This window comes from Engystomops pustulosus, chromosome 6, assembly GCF_040894005.1.
Source record: "Engystomops pustulosus chromosome 6, aEngPut4.maternal, whole genome shotgun sequence".
In the NCBI taxonomy this organism is placed as follows: domain Eukaryota; kingdom Metazoa; phylum Chordata; class Amphibia; order Anura; family Leptodactylidae; genus Engystomops; species Engystomops pustulosus.
In genome coordinates, this window is record NC_092416.1 from 150839853 (window position 1) to 150858002 (window position 18150).

The 18150-nt window shown below is 44.2% G+C and overlaps 1 protein-coding gene across 1 annotated transcript; it reads left to right on the forward strand.

Moving 5' to 3' along the window:
- Positions 1-14670: 14670 nt before the first annotated feature.
- ARL4D (ARF like GTPase 4D) lies at positions 14671-17931 on the forward strand. The gene is made up of 2 exons (XM_072111801.1): positions 14671-14826; positions 16681-17931. Exon 2 carries the CDS (start codon positions 16792-16794, stop codon positions 17392-17394), a length of 603 nt encoding a protein of 200 aa, XP_071967902.1. The 5' UTR covers positions 14671-14826; positions 16681-16791; the 3' UTR covers positions 17395-17931.
- The last annotated feature ends 219 nt before the right edge of the window (positions 17932-18150 follow it).

The following is an 18150-nucleotide window of genomic DNA, read 5'->3' on the forward strand; positions in this document are numbered from 1 at the left end:
TTTGTGTGTCATTGATTAGGTGAGGGAGCAGAGCTGAGAGTGCCATTGTGTTTCATATCCATCTCATGGACCTCATGATATCTGAGATGTCTTATCTGTCTTTCTATGTGTCAAATACTAGTGAATGTTCAGAAGCTAAATAAAAGTGTAGATAAACCCTGTACTATGACAATCTAAGCACATCGACAGCACACAGCATCTCATAGCACCGAGGAATCATTAAAGGGGTTTTCCCATGAAAGTAAATTCTCATATTTTAATCCCCTAGTGATGTTTACACAATAAAGATCATTTTTAACCCCTTACTTTACAATTTAACTTTACAGTTTTATTGCTGTTTTAGCTCCTATCACTCTAAGCAGACACTTCATTAGGTCATGTGTATATAGCCTTAGGGTGATGGTGGGCTTCCTTATCTCTAGGCCCCTGTGAAGCTGCCACTGTTCTGTACATACTAACACTGGGGGTCACTTATTATTTTTGACGCTAGGTCTTGTTTTTTGGCACTCAATTTAGGAATAGTTTGCACAGTGATGTTCTATTGCGGCGCAGAGGCCGTAAAGTATTTATATGAAGAATTGAGCATTAGAAATGACTAACCAGATTCAGGAAGGGCTTTTGTTGGTCTGTTTAAATGCCAAAAAACGTGCCCAAAAAGCTGCCGCCAAAATGAGCAACAAAAAAATTTGCCAGAAAAGAAGACAGTGGTGGTGCCAACATATAATAAATATGGCGCATGTGACGGAGCAACAAAAAGGACAAGGCGATAATAAATGCTACCTATAGACTATAGTTCACGAGGATGACACGCGTTTTCAAATCGGCTATGAAAAACCGAGAATTGGCTTGGTCATTGGCATATACCCTGAGGGTGATGGTGGGCTTCCTCACCTATAGGACCCCTGTGAAGCTGGCCGGTTGCATAGGTGGTTCTCAGCCGCTGTTCCATACATTGTCACATTAGGGGAGATTTATTATTGGTTTTTCTGGGCTTTTTGGTATAAAAAAGGTGCAAAGTCACTAATTTTGCACTTTTTAAAAATAAAAATCCCAGACACGTATAGAGCATAAGAACATTTATTAAAGGGCCAAAGCCACTTTAATGAATCTGATGAGGAGCAGAGATCCAAAGACAGACATAGAACTGTCCCAAGGAGCCGCCTAATAATAAATCTCCCCATTGTATAATTTATGGAAGATTTATAAATTACTTTTCTATATTTCTTTGAATAATAAGATGAACTAAAAGACTGAAGGTAATGAATGAGGTTTGGCAGACACAAGCCTCTGGTAACATTACACCACTTTGTATACCGTGTTACCATAGCAATGACAGTCTCCGATACATGTGTTGCGACAACACATAATTAATGACAATTCTCAGAGGTGAGGAGACAAAGACGGGGACTCGGGGCAGTACATTGTGGCTCAGGCTGTGGAAAGCGAAAAAGAGATTTCACATATAATGTAAATCATTAGATACAATAACTGCATGTTATATAAACTGTATGTCAATGTATACAAGATAATAGTGACTGCGATCCTATGGAACTATATTCATGTGTAATCGCAAAGGTCTATACAGTTACGGTATATATATATATATATATATATATATATATATACCTCAGTAATTATAAGTTTATTATCTACTCTTCTCTGATTAGACATAGGGGGCATTCATCAATTTTGCAGCAGGGTCCGTGTGTTTGGCGCACAAATCGTGCAGTAATTGACACTTGGATGTTAGATTTTGGCGCAAGGGATTATTGAACTAACTCCAAATTCTGAACAGACTCCACATTCATGAAGGTGAAACAGTAGACCAACTTTTTGCAGTTCTAAGTGCGTGCAAAAAATTGAGCCAAACTAGAAACTAGAAGCAGAGGAAAAGTTTCGGGATTTCAAAGCTGTGCCCAAATTTTGTGCCCAAAAAAGAAAAAGGTGTAACTGGGGGAAAAAGGCCAATATTGTGGCGTTGACACTTCATAAATAAGGCGCATCAAGAAAATAAAAAACGACAAAAAACTGTTGGAAAGTCAATAATGTATGCCTCCCAAGTGACCACCTTCATTTTTCTTTGCTGCCGTCCAAGTGCGCCTTATTTATTATGTTTCAGTGCCACAAATTATTTTCTGACACTCACATTGTTTATTTTTTATGGAGCCCGATTTGCGCACAACTTTTGTATCCCAACACTTTTCCCACTCTACATTCTGCAACAATTCTTTGGCTCAATTCTTGTTGCACACTTAGACCCACAAAAAACAAGTATACCAAGTTTTATTTCTCCATTATGATCCCGGGGTCATTGCAGACATGTGCGCCTTTATTAAGTCCTTGCGACACAATAAAAAAAAACAGTCTACTAAATCACACAGTTTGTGTGCCAAAAAATGGACTTTGCGACACAAAAATAAATGATACCATTACAGGCGGTCCCCTACTTAAGAACACCCGACTTACAGACGACCCCAAGTTACAAACAGCCCTCTGGATATTGGTAATTTACTGTACTCTAGCATTGAGCTACAATAAACAGTTATAACAGTTATCATAGGTGTCTTAAATTAAGATTTATTGTTAATCCTGTTTCTTATGACAACTCAACATTTTTAATATCCAATCTTGTGCGTAACCCGTGGACTGCCTGTATTACAAGTATCCACTCTCATAAAAATAGTCAAATGTAGAAAAGAATAAGGCTACATTCACACGGCCGTATGGGGACGTATATATGGCCGACGTATATATGCCGTATATATGTCCCCCATAGACGGCAATGGGCGCACGGCCCTGCATGGGAGTGGTACGGTGCAGCACACGTGCAGCACCATACCGTCCCGTAGCCGGAAGAAAGATAGGACAGGTCCTATCTTTCCCCGACATACGGCGCCGTGTGCCATATATCGCTATGGAAGCACAGGTTCGTATAAATATAGCCTGAAATCGTAATCCAAAGTTAACTTTTTCCCTGCCTGAACAGCAACACCTATCCCCATGAGCTTCATGTAGTGAATAGAGCTAAACTGTAATACCAGACACAGCCGGGGACAGAAGTGGTGCTGTTAGGTTTTTTTTCTTATTGTAGCCAATCCTTTAGGACTTCATTATGGAATCTATTTTGTTGTGAAATGAAATACATATTGAAAGAAATGGCTCATAGGATGAAGCTAAATGACTAAATGAAATATTAGTCATGGACGTTAAATTAAGCTCTAAATTAAAACAATGTTTGAGAAGTATATCTATCTTTCTATGTCTACATTATATTTCTGCTCTATCTATCTATCTATCTATCTATCTGTCTGTCTATCTATCTATGTATCTGCAACACCCTCGCCGATGCAATGGCGAGGTAGTGCTTGCGAATACGTCCCACCTGTAGGTAACACCACATTACACTACATGGTCCTTATAGGATCAAGGGGAAATTGCAGTGGTTAATCCTGCCTGGCAAGGCAGATGTTAATTTGTGATGTAATTATGTCAACCAATGTCTGTCCTACAGCCTGGCAGGTCTCCAGCAGGGAGGTGTTGGCAAGAAATGATGAGGGAGCGGCTGCTATAGCGGATCTCCCTGGGGCAACCCCTTAATGTCCCGAGTGTGAGTCTCTGGGTGATGGACAGGGTGCCGGTGATGGAGTGCAGGGGTAGTAGCAGGGACCAGACGGAGGCAGAGGTTGAAGAAAACAACTTACAGTTCGTTTATTGCAACCGGCAGGAACTGCAGAAAACGTGCCTTTAACAGGTGGAGTACTGGAGAGGTATTTGGAGGGAGCCACAGGATGTAGATCACCAGCCTGGATGTAAGAGCAGGCTGGGAGGCAGCTGTGTCCTAGAGGATGCTTCAGCTCGGTCCTGGATCTCTTCAGGTATCACCCTTGAAGGTAGGATGATACCCCTTTCCTCACTACACTAGCTCTAGTCTTATCTTCCACTTCAGGCAGGGGCTAGGCTCTTCCTGCACTGGTCTGGTGTGCTAGAGACTCTGAGCTGCTGCTCAGCTAACTGCTCTCGGCTTGTGTCCTACAGACCCAGAGGGCCTGACTAGGACCGGTCTCTCTCCTGAGAGAGATTTCTCTCTAAGAACTCATACCGGAATCCTCCAGAACATTCTTGGCTAGGGGGTTTTATTACCTCCCTTTGGTCAGGTGGTGGCTGCTCCTCCAATTACCTCTCAGTGCACAAAGACAGGATGTAACACAGACATTGGTTGACATAATTACATCACAAATTAACATCTGCCTTGCCAGGCAGGATTAACCACTGCAATTTCCCCTTGATCCTATAAGGACCATGTAGTGTAATGTGGTGTTACCTACAGGTGGGACGTATTCGCAAGCACTACCTCGCCATTGCATCGGCGAGGGTGTTGCATACCCCGGGGGCAATTGAAAGAGCCGCCCTCGGCTCGACTACAGTTGTTTTGGGGCACAGAGGGGGCTAAGGGCACTTCTGGAAAGTGCAGGCTACGTGAGGTGTAGGGACAAACCGCCCATGGTCCTGGAGACAGGCACCTGGGTTGGTGTCGGACTAAGACAAAACATGTAGCTGTATGACAGTTGGTCGCTGACGCCATTAAACCGAACTGTACAGTAGGAAAGGTGTGGTGTCATGTCCTGTAATCCACTCCTTGCACCAAGGCCTGTATATTTGTTTTATCAACGCTTCTTCCCTGGCGGCAATTATATAAGGTGTCTATCTGCATTGCGTTAGCATATGCGACACAAGTACCTCCTGACTGGCATCCTTACCCATGTATGAGTGGCATCCAGGTGCTATCTGTGTAACACCCCCGGTCCCCTACAGACCCGCAGTTTACGAACTACCCCCATGTGCAAACCTCAGTTTGAGGGATCAGGTAGCGGTCAGTGTTTTACACATAAAAAGACGGTCCGACACAGCCACACTACAACCTGAAAAGCCTATGAAAGGGTTAATGCATACTACTGGCATATATTGACAGTGTGCAAATATTTGGTAAACGCGCATTGGCTTGGGAGCCCAATGGGTACACATCTTATAACATAACGTTACAGATAGATAGGCTACTCAGAGTAGCACGGTAGCAAATGTCTCTTTTCCTGCAAAGAAAAGGCATAAAAAGTGCATGCAGAATGTCCGTACCTAAAAAGGAAGGCATTAAGTGCAAAATAATAGTCAATAGCAATAGCAACTTTTCCTTGGAGTTGGCAAAAGTCTCACAGAAGGTCTTTAATAGCAAAGTCCATCTTCTGGGTACAGCCCTTGATGTGGGGAAAAGTGCAATAAAGAAGCAAAGGGTCTCCTCTATGTGTAGAGGGACAGAGTCCTTTGAAGAGATCTCTGCTGTGGCAGAGGAAGGGTGCTATCATAGCACATGACAGTGTATAATCTCTTGACTGAGATAAATAAGGGTAAGAGTCTCAGGACAGTCTCTGGCTCTTTGGGGAAAATGGAGATAAATATACACAATATGTACAAAGTACCTGGAGACGGCTACAGCCCTTCAGGGATTAGTCAGTATCGCTGGGTTCAGCAAAGACAGGATCCAGCTCCTGCAGGGAATCCTGTCCATCCTCAGCGGGAGTAGGTGCCGGCTGGGGACACCCGGTGGCAGTAGCGGGTACTGCAGGTGCAGCAACATCCTCCGGACCTGCAGGGGGAGGAGCGCTGTCACCCGGGGTGTCGGCTGTTCCAGCCGGGGGCTCAACTGAGCCAGGGACCACAGAGGGGTCCAGGAAAAAATAAACAGAGCCCGGCGGCCGCGCCGCGGCTCCCTCCAGCTCCGGTTCTTCCGGGGCCGGGTCATCACCCCATTGGTAACCGGCAAGGGGAGATGCGGGCCTAGATGGAACCTCCGGACAAGGTTCACTAGCCGGGATGTCTTCTCCCACAGAAGAGCCGCGGGACCTGGCAATGCTCCCGGCAGGGGAGCCGGTGGGGGTGGCGCCCTGTATCATGCCCGGCCCATGGATGGCAATGGGACCCGTACTCACAATTACTGTGGATGGGGCATTCACGTGGGTCACCGCCCGGGGACTTGCAGCCGAGGAAGAAGAAGTGTTCGGAGATTCCGGCCACTCGTCGTCCTCATACCAGTCGTCATGCGGGAAGTAGCGGTCCTCGCCGGAGTCGGGGATCCGGATCACGCCAGCCGCCCAGGGTCCTCGAGGTCCTTCCTGCAGGGAGAACTCGATACACTCTCCCGGCTTCAGGTTGTGCAGGCTCTCCGGCAGATCAGGCCTCTTGACGGACCGGCGGGGTATAAATACTTCCCGTCCGGTGTAGTCCTGGGTGGCGAAGCCATAGCCCTTCCGTTTGTCGAAGAACCGGACCATGCCGGTGGTGCGATTCTTCTCGACCCAAGCTCCAGCTGTAGATCGGCCGGCCATATATCGCTGGGCCTCCTTCTCTCGGCGTCGCTGGTCCGAGACAGCGTCTCGGAGTCGCCGGCGGGCGGCCTCACCTCGGCCTTGAGGCTGCGGAGGTTTCGGTGCTGGGGCTCATGGCTCCGGTTCAGGCTCGGATCTCCTTGGACGACAGGTAGGTGCCGGAACAGGAGCAGGAACCACCGGAGGGTCAGGAGCCACCACCGCGGGGCTAGCAGGCCGCGCAGCAGGAGTAGTAGGCCTCGGAGCAGGTGGAGCGGCAACACTAGGCCCAGGCGTTGGCTCAGCAGGAGTCGGGGCCTCCCCACGTGGCGCCTCCACGTGGACCCGCGGTACCGGGATGGTAGCCGGGATAGGGACGAGGAACCGCCCGGGTGGGATTTGGTACTGTGTCACCGTTTGGTAACAGGTCCTGGTGACAAAGGCCCGAGTCAACCCTCGGTGCAGCCGATGTCCAGCGGAGGGTCTTCGGACAGGCTGCGCAGAGACCACCACCATAGTCTCTAGGACCTCGTAAAACTCCGGACGCTCCACAGGAGGGAAAGGCGGAGGACCCCACATGGCGTTGTCCTCGCTGTCCAAAGTCCACTCCAGTTCTGGCGCTTCTCTGAGGCAGGGCAGGAAGTCCGCCTCGAGCCAGTGGGAGGAGTCCAAGTCCTTCCCGCCAAGAGCTGTGGCGGGCTCTAATTTTTCCTGCGCCACAGGAGGCGGGGTTCGCGCGCTTCGCGCGTGGGTGGAGCTTGATGCGTCATCTGGGTTTCCCGCCAGTGAAGGTTTTGGCGGGCTGGAATTATTTGCTGCGCCACAGTTTCTGAGGTAAAAATCTTCAGGCACGGCAGCGCCGGATGTAGCAGAGCTGGTACAGTTCTTGCCAGGATTAACCTCTGGAGTGCGGGAGCGGCGCTCGACCGCACGTGGCAACAGTATAACACAGTTCATTCCAGAAACACACAAGTCCTTGGGCCTAAACCCGGATGGCAGCAGGGTTAGGCAGCACAGTCTTTTTAATAAAGGAAAGTCTTTAATGCCGTAATAAGGCACAGAAGTATCAATCCTGTTCGTGACGCCACTTGCAACATCCCCCACCGGGGCCTAGCCTTTGAGGTGAGGCCTGGAGACAGCCGGGGCCCGCAGTACCGGAGTGGCTGGCGGTTGCGGCCTAAGCACGCTATTGTCACGGTGCTTGGTACGGGGTAACCGGAGGGCTGTCCTACAGCCTGGCAGGTCTCCAGCAGGGAGGTGTTGGCAAGAAATGATGAGGGAGCGGCTGCTATAGCGGATCTCCCTGGGGCAACCCCTTAATGTCCCGAGTGTGAGTCTCTGGGTGATGGACAGGGTGCCGGTGATGGAGTGCAGGGGTAGTAGCAGGGACCAGACGGAGGCAGAGGTTGAAGAAAACAACTTACAGTTCGTTTATTGCAACCGGCAGGAACTGCAGAAAACGTGCCTTTAACAGGTGGAGTACTGGAGAGGTATTTGGAGGGAGCCACAGGATGTAGATCACCAGCCTGGATGTAAGAGCAGGCTGGGAGGCAGCTGTGTCCTAGAGGATGCTTCAGCTCGGTCCTGGATCTCTTCAGGTATCACCCTTGAAGGTAGGATGATACCCCTTTCCTCACTACACTAGCTCTAGTCTTATCTTCCACTTCAGGCAGGGGCTAGGCTCTTCCTGCACTGGTCTGGTGTGCTAGAGACTCTGAGCTGCTGCTCAGCTAACTGCTCTCGGCTTGTGTCCTACAGACCCAGAGGGCCTGACTAGGACCGGTCTCTCTCCTGAGAGAGATTTCTCTCTAAGAACTCATACCGGAATCCTCCAGAACATTCTTGGCTAGGGGGTTTTATTACCTCCCTTTGGTCAGGTGGTGGCTGCTCCTCCAATTACCTCTCCAGTACTCCACCTGTTAAAGGCACGTTTTCTGCAGTTCCTGCCGGTTGCAATAAACGAACTGTAAGTTGTTTTCTTCAACCTCTGCCTCCGTCTGGTCCCTGCTACTACCCCTGCACTCCATCACCGGGCACCCTGTCCATCACCCAGAGACTCACACTCGGGACATTAAGGGGTTGCCCCAGGGAGATTCGCTATAGCAGCCGCTCCCTCATCATTTCTTGCCAACACCTCCCTGCTGGAGACCTGCCAGGCTGTAGGACAGCCCTCCGGTTACCCCGTACCAAGCACCGTGACAATAGCGTGCTTAGGCCGCAACCGCCAGCCACTCCGGTACTGCGGGCCCCGCCTCCAGGCCTCACCTCAAAGGCTAGGCCCCGGTGGGGGATGTTGCATATCTATCTATCTATCTATCTATTTATCTATCTATCTATCTATCTATCTATCTATCTATCTATCTATCTATCTATCTGTCTATGTATCTATCTGTCTAACAATCAATCATTTAACCTTCTGTTATCTGTAGTTGTATAATGTATGTAAAGAACCTCATTATACTATGAAAAGCTGTGTATTAGATGTGTAGTTGGAGATGTGTATTGCCTATAATCATACACTTGATCTTGCAGAAGTTTGTGTTTTATAATCTTTTAAGTCTTTCATATGTAAATCCTCTAGATACAAGTAGTGTAGTATCAATCCACTATGTATGTACATAGATACCAGGATTCTACAATGATAAAAAGATGTCTATGCCCAGAGGTGTAAACTTGACAATGCTGGGACCTGATGCATAATCTGTAACAGGCTCCACACTGCAACATATTTTCTTTATAGTACGGGGATGTTTGATGTTGATGGGACCCTAAGGTTCCCAGGCCCAGGTCCACTCTCTGCACCCCTTCCAATTACACCTCCAACCTGTGATTTGTTAAGATACACTATATATGATGTGTATCTAATATTGTTCTGTTTTCTATCTACATAGGTGTCAGAGTCTTATGTAACACCCTTCCTTCCATCATCATCCACATGAGATGTAATAGGGTTATTATTTATGTATGACCAGACTGAAAGGCAACGTCCAGTGACAGGTAACATTACATCCCTACACTCTGACCTTCTGAAGGAATAAGTACCAAAAATATAATACTTTACATCAGACTTAAATGCCCCACATCTCTTACGTCACTCACTGACAGATTTGGCCATAAACAAGTTAAATGTTTTATTTTGTTTAATAAAACGTGATGCACATGTGCAAAGCAATATCCTAAGTCCATTTCACATGTTGCAGCCATGTGAGGTAGGTACCTATATGTGGTGCCATAGTAAAATGTCTTGGAAAGAATTTATGGCACATGAAAAAGATCCATTATGACTTTATGGCGGACATGTATAATTCCTATTGTGTTCTTTTTCGTTTTTTTGCGACTTTTTAGGTGCAGAATCAGGCAACAAGTTAGTTGCCTCCAGGATGTAATGCAGTAGCCGTTATAGTAGCCTTTGTAGCCCAGATGTTTGTTTAACTTTTTGCGACTTTTGGGCTCTGAAATTGTCCCATTCTTGCACCTAAGCATGCTAGATCCGGACTTACTTTCGCAGCTACTATTTGGGACTAAAAGGTCACACACCGAAACAAAAAGTCTCAAAAGTGATAAAATAAACATGCAACTCATCACCTGAATCACAAAGGGAAAAAAATTAAGATACATTGCAATTATTAAGAAAGCCAACTTCAGGAAACTGAAAATGTGGCAGCCCAAAAACTATGATACATGTGCCCCTATGCCTGTATAGGTTTCTATGAGTGTCCTTTATACCACATAGTTCTGTCATACAGCTATGCAAGGTTGTGACATGATATGTAACAAATAACAAAGCAAATCAGTAATAAATATTGCAACAACTGAACATAACCACTAGATGGCACCAGATTAATGTCATAGTCAAAGTGACTTAACTCATTCTTTGCCTGTTGACATGAATGTTGGGTGTATGTCTCTGTGTACACATTCATGTTTTATGTGCAAATGACTCCAAGGGGGGGATTTACTAATTCTGGTGCAAGCACGACTGTCGGCATCGGAGATCAGTCTCCAGGGACTGATTTAGAAAACTCTGTGCAGCGCTGCATAATCTGTGTGCGCCATATAAATAAAGAATTATTATTATTACAGTACTTCCTTTGATGTTTGACCAGCAGACAGGAAGTTCTTGCATCATATTTCTGTATGATGCAAGGATTCCCATCCACTGCACTGTGCGCAGTCTGTGGGATTCTACCAGCATACAAGTCCGTTTCCAGGGGCTGAACACATTCATCTACAGCCGACCTTAGACTTATACCTTATTTTCTGATGAAATATCATAGTTACAGTGACAACCAATATGGACACCTGGCTTTGTCACTCAAATGTATGAATGGTGGCAAATCTGTCCATATTGCAGTTCGACTCCATAACACTCCCCATTTTAGGAGATTTAATGGAAACTAAGAATTCACCTTCACCTTCCATTCCCATTTGATTTCCATATACACAAGGTTTACCTTCCTGTACAAGTCTGTTAGTGGCAGATACACACCCTGGCTCTTGCGCTATTCTTTACGATATTTCCGCTAACAGAATGGAGAACAGAACACATTGAACTGAGCCTAGTACTGTATCTTTGGATTACAAAGCAGATTTACTATTCAGGGGTGTGGGGTTGTTGGGCGGCAAAACCTACATGAGGTGTGATAATGAATAGTCTTGCAAAATGAAATACACATAAAACTATGGAGAAGTAAGTTAGCTTTTTAGTTAATTGGCAGAACAGGAAAAGTCAAGGGGATTTTTTTCCGGGAGACATGCCCTTTAACATACAATTTATCTCTAAAACCAGAAGCCTCCAGAAGTCTTGCTACTGTGAGACAAGCATTAGTACACAATGGAGTGACTGACGTCTCTGCGGCTACATATAACAATTGTAAATGAAAACATGTATATTTCCCTCTCCATAGGCTGTGTATTGTAACGTGTGATAATAAACAGGAACCCCATTGTATGCTATCACTGTGTAATGGAATGCCATGCTTATTGCTGTCACTTGTTACATTATATTAAGGGATTAGAAGAATTAAGTATGTGCATATATGACAGACATATTGCAGAAACTGACTGTGCAGCCTCTGTATGGATGTAAAGGGGGGCTTCACATTCAGTAGACTTTGTTGCAGTGTTTTTGGTGATTTGAACTCTTTTAAATTCATCTAAATAAAGTTTGTTTTAGTATAAAACATGGATTCCTGAAACTTCCTCAGGGTATCTGTGCATGTTGCAGAATGGTTGTGGGATTTGCCATCTTTGCCACTCTGCAACCAGACAAAATTGATATGTATAACGCTGAATGGCTGGCAGGCAGAACTCTGCAAAGGTTGATTTCCGCACCGGGATCTGCAGAATTAAGCGACTTGTCCCTTTTTTTTTTTGCTGCAGATCAAAAATCTGCACTAGAAAGGCGTCTTTCCTGCTGATTTTTTCCGCAATGTGTGTATAGGACAGTCGTCATTCCCATACACAACAATACTATTATATTACGCTGCAAATTTACTGCAACATGTATGGAACATTCAGTTACCCTTTTAGACAAATAGAAAATACCTTTTTTACTCTGCAGCAAATGCTACATATCCTTGATAAAGCTTTATGGAAAATCCCATTCACCGAAACAACAGAAAAAGTATTTGGGGCATTTATCAATTTGGGTGCAGGGTGGCGCTGGAAATGTGCTATATTTTTCAGTGGGATGTAAGTTTGTGACACAAGCGATTAATGATTTGCCGCACAAAGCAAAAGGTTAAGAACTGAACTCATATTTAAGAAGGTGACTAGCTTTTAGCTGCTCTAATTTTGTGCCAAAAACTGTGCCACAAAATAAAAAGAAGAGAATGAAAAGTAATGGAATCACAAGTGGAGCCACAATTTTGCACAAAAAAACCCAAGTAATTAGTGTCCGTAAACCACCAAAATAGTGGTGCCGACACTTCATGAATAAGGGGCAAGAGGCACAGCAAGGGAAAAAAATAGTTTGAAAAGGGATAATAAATGCCCACCTATGTGTTTTTGAACTGTATATTAGAACTGTCCTTTGATTACTGTACTTTTCACCTATTTCAGATTATGGTTAGATGATTTGGGGTAATATAAAGGCTGTGTATCACCATTTATATATGTCAAAAATAGAATAGAATAATAACTTTTTTTATCCCCATAATGAGACAGATGTCTCATATACTGCCCAATTTATCCCTAACTATCCAAAAAGTTTGGAAACATTTTAAAGGCAGCATCCACTTGTGAATGTATCATGCTCTTGGACATCAGTTTACTGTAGATTTACAGAATGGATGTCACCGGTGCCTGTAGGGTGGAGGTGCAGAGTATCTAGCACTTTATGAAAATACTAAAATATAATTTTTCTAATTTCATTATTACCACAGCTAATTATTGGTTTAACCCGTGTTCAAGCATCAACTTACTCCCATGTAATGTGTATGGACACTTTTATAATCATTTGTATAACAGTTCTTCATCTGTTTAGTATGACAATATCCTTGTATCAGCTAAGGTGTAATATTCTACATTTCCACAAGGGGGCGCACATGTACTGTTTTGTGAGCACTCAAGTATAGACTATTCAGCCTGAAAATGTCTATAGAATACCAGTTGTTTACATCCAAATGCTGAAAACTATACCTTATCCAGTCCCTCTTATTATATATTAAATTCTAGGCCCCTATTTTAGGGTATCCAGGTCCCTTCAGTTCTACGCAGCTAAACTGGGACCACTCAAAATTCTCTATTTATTAAAATACAGAATTAGAGGGTCTAGATGTTGCAGACCTATTTCAGGATGTCTAATTTATGTTACAATTATGTGCAACAGTGGTCAAAGATGTCATCAAGACAAGTCTTCAGCCTGTGGAATGTTTTCTTTCACTGACAGCAAGCAGAGATCTAGGAAATAATAAAAAAAAATATGGAACACAAAGTATATTAAAGAGTTTTAAAAATATAAATATATTTTAAATTAAAAAAGAAATGAAAAACCTCTTGGAAGGGTCCAAAAATAATATAGTTCACATATTGGGGGCTGCCCTGTCACTCAGACATCTGTGTATAGCAGATGTATGACCAATTGGTCATCAAACTGTACATTTGGTTGTAATCTCTACAGTCATTTACAACTGGGCAGCCAATTCTACCCAGTCTAGACACATTAGTGCAAGTAGTAGCTATCCAGTATGTTGGGAGTTGTAGTTTAACAGTTACTATCTCTAAGGGCACATTCACATGGCCGTCTGCGGGCATGTACATGTGGCCGCAAATTTGCGACCGCATGTACATCCCCATAGACGGCAATAGCGGCGCGGCGCAGATGCGGTGCCACACATGTTGGCACCGATCCGGCCCGCACACCGCAAAAAGATAGAGCATGCTCTATCTTTTGGCGTGCGTGCGGCCATGCGCCGCTATTCTCTATGGAGGGAGGAGGGGCCGCCTCCTCCTCCTCTCCAGCACACGGCGGTATGCCCGCACGGCGGGCATACCGCTGTGTGAATGTACCCATAGACTGTAAGGTCTTGTGAGCAGGGCCCTTATTCCTATGGTTTCATATGTTTTTTTTACTGCGTAATGACTTATTTTGTTTGTATATGTCCCCCACGATCTGTAATGTGCAGTACAATATGATGGCGCTATAAAGATTTATTATTATAACTTTACACTGTGGATGACAGAGCATGCTAGGAGTTGTTGTGTCACAGCTATACAATGTGGCTGTCAGAAAATACTGGGAGTTGTAGTTTCACAACTACTATCTCATAGATTGTAAGCTCTTGTGAGCAGGGCCCTTATTGCTATGGTTTCATTTGACTAAGTTTTTACTGTTTGTATATGTCCCCCATGATCTGTAAAGTGCAGTAGACTATGATGGTGCTATGCTGGGAGTTGTAGTTTAGTTGGAGTTGGGAGTTGTGACTGCTAGGAGTTGCAGTTTCAAAACTTCTTTACACTGTAGATATCATGGAATGCTGGGTGTTGTAGTTTCACAAGTACTATACACTATGACTGCCATGCCATGCTAGGAGTCGTAGTGCAATAGCTACTATACTGTGGATATTAGGGCATGCTGGGAGTTGTAGTGCCTCAGCCTGAGTTTGGACTATTTCACCTCACTCTGTATAACCTCATTACAAGCTGCACCAGACCATGATACAATTATGTAAATAATCCCGTCTGGACATGGAAATCTCATAGTGAATGGTAACACTTATGCCTGTGTTGTATAACAAAAGACTTTCTTCACACCTCTCACTACTATGCCGCATGTAACAGGTTAAAAGGGGCTGGGCGGGAGGCGTGGCCTGGGCGTGGCGTCGCGGGGCTGAGGGTAAGGCTTGGGAGTGTGTGGAGTGCAGGCAGAGCTGGAGCAGTAGTGGAGCAGAGAGGAGCTGGCAGCCTGATTACTGGGGATATACTACTGGAGACATACATCTCTGTATATACAGACTGTGTACACAAGGTAAATAGACACGGATTGCATCTCTACTTCTTATGGACATGTAGAGATCCTTTAATTCCATCTGTACTGGTTTATTATGTTATGGTATTCCTGATGCAAGTGGGAGATTATATTTATGAATGCTACAAGGTCCTTACTACTAGTTATTATGTTATTTTACAATGTCATATTTTTGTTATTACATATAAGCCATTAGTGAATTTTCCTTGTTATCGTGTTTCCCCTGCAGTAGATGCTATGCACCATTTTGCTGCTGGTGCGGATTTCTCCCTAGGAGTGTACTAGAGGGGTGTCCCCCCCCCCCCAAATGTAGCGCCAGATCAGTCCTGCATTCTGCACCTTACATCTGCAGATGGTTACTCTTGTATACAGACCTGTATACCCTGTGATGTGGATGTAATCCTACACTACTGTTTTTTTATGAAGACCTTTGGATGCCGTGTCTGTAGCTCTAGGGTGGATGGCCATGTATGTTGAGGACTTTGACTTTGATCATAAAAAGATTTGCCCTTTAAGATTTCAGACATTTCAAAGGGAGAGGCATTTTCTGATTTCTAGATGGCTGTTTTATGAATTATAGGTGTGGATTACCAGGATGAGTGTCAGGAAAATCAGATTTTTTGTGGCTTTACTGGTAACCTCTTGTATAGATTGCTGAAAGAAATGATCAACTCACAGTGCGGTCTGTCACATGTACATGGCTAAGAGTTAAAGGGATAACATATTTTTATTTGGTGTGCAGAGTATATCAAATCTATATACCAGGTCATAATTTAATTTTCAGCAAATTTCAATTATGAACGCCTCTATTTTGGTGGATCTGGTCATCTTTGAACTCAAGACCATAGCTTCCAGTTACTGCAATATGCCATCCCTTTAAATTCTACACAATATGAACCCACCCATAAAATTAAAAGCTTTCCCTAAATATTGACTCATGTTGCGTATCCCATTAAGCCTTGTTATTGTGACTCCCTGAATTGTCAACAGACCCACTGATATTTATGGCCGGCTTTCCTTACAGCTGACTGGCTTTATTGACTGGAGGCCACCTGAGCCTGCAGCCTAATCCATTCAATGTAGATTGACTTTGCAGTAAAGTGCTCTTACTCCTGTGGTTGGGGGTTTACTGTGTTAGGAAGTCCCATTGAACTGTTTGGATTTGTTAAACATTAGCTTAGGGAGTAACATGGAGAATCTCCCCTTCTCTGCTGCCCCTGGATACAGCAAACACTTAGGTTGTATCCGTCCGGTGTTTACAGGGATAAGGTTGTAGGATTCCGGTCCAGGTTCTGGTTCTTCGTGCTGATGTTGATTCTGATGTATCGCAGGCTCCTTTTGATGTTGGTTGTTTTTATGCTGGAATACGCTTTTGTTTGTTTAGAGCAGGCGACTAATTCTGCGGACGCTTGCAAGGTGTTAACATATTCGTGTTGTCTACCTGCTCCGAGTACTTTGCATGTGCAAAGCCTTTAACAAACAATGACCTCAGCCTGATAAATGTGACCACTCTCAGATTTCATTGCATACTGAAACCGGTTCTAAGGCGATCGTCTACAAAACTAGTGGTTAGTCATTTAACCTTCTGATGTAGTGTGCAGTGGAGACTCAAGTGGAGGTCTGCTACATCAGGGTTGAAGATCTGAACTTCCTTGGTTCCATGCGGGGTCTCATTGAATGACCCTTTGTAGTCTGTGCATTGTAACAGTGGGGGGAGGGATACTTTTTTTTTTTTTTTTCCTTACACTGCATTTACTCTATACCCCCCCCCCCCCTCTGTCCTTCAGTTTTCCTTTAATTATTTCTTTATCAGTGCCAGATGTTGACTAATGGTCTCCTTTTTTTGACTTTCAGATAAGACTTTTGGAGTGGCGTTAGCACCTACCCATTTTGCTATGTGACTCCTTTGAAGAACTCAAGCACCATCTTCATAAAGCTCTCAAGACATAATACATTTAAAAAGCCATGGGGAACCATCTTACCGAGATAGCACCCAACACCTCGTTTCTACCTACCTTTCAAACCCTACATGTTGTGGTTATAGGTTTGGACTCTGCCGGAAAGACCTCTTTGTTGTACAGACTGAAATTTAAGGAGTTTGTGAAATGCGTTCCCACTAAGGGGTTTAATATGGAAAAAATAAAGGCCCCAGTTGGGAATTCCAAAGCAATCACTTTCCAAGTCTGGGATGTAGGTGGCCAGGAAAAACTTAGACCTTTATGGAAATCTTACACCAGAAGGACTGATGGTATGGTGTTTGTTGTGGACTCTTCAGAGCAGGAACGGATGGAGGAAGCCAAAGTGGAACTACACAAAATAACCAGGACTTCTGAAAACCAAGGCGTGCCCGTTTTAATCCTTGCTAACAAGCAAGATGTAACCGATGCCCTCTCTGTAACGGAGGTAGAAAAGCTTCTGGCACTACATGAACTTGGCACATCGACCTTGAGTCACATTCAGGGCTGCAGTGCAGTGGATGGCAGAGGTTTACACCAAGGACTGGAGAAACTTTATGATATGATCCTGAAGAGGAAGAAGATGTTGAGACACAGCAAAAAGAAGCGGTGAACGTTTTTTTTCGAGACTATCCTTCTAAGTGTTGAATCGGGAAAGGAAAACTTCACTGTTTTAATGGAGGCTTCCAACTTGCTACTGGACCAGCAAACTGAACTATGGCTGGTTATCGGCCACCATTCAGATACACACATCTGCTGAAGGAGCCGGCACAACCTCACATGCAATCCATTTACATTGGAGTGAATATATTTAACGGTACATTTTTGATATGAGGATATGGACACATGGGGAAAAGTTGTTGTTTTTTATATGAACACGCAGCGACCAATGGCCTTGGATGACCTGTGCACGTAAAGACAAAACAATGAGGGACATTGAATTATTTAATAAAGACGTGGGGAGCATATACTGTTTATATACTTGATCACTATCGCTTAGCATTTTTTAAGAGTATTTGGGTATTTTTTTTTAATCCCAAGTCTCCTTATCACAAAATGAACTGTTTTTGTTATTTTGTACAAGCCTTGTATATGTTTGTAGGATGGTCACTTAAGTTATTTATAGTAAATAAATGAAAAGTAGATCGCATCTCTCGTCTTGTGGCATTATTCTCAAATAAGTACATAAAATATTGAGGTTCAAGATCTCAAAGTAAATCTGAAGTACTGCCTCTAAAATTGGCACTTGCCCAATGGGTTTGGGTTTCTGGTCACAATTGACAGCAGACCATGTGCTAGTCCAAAGCAATTACTTTCCAAGTCATTGAGTTACTCTGGATGCCATATTATAGATCGGGAAATAATTTTT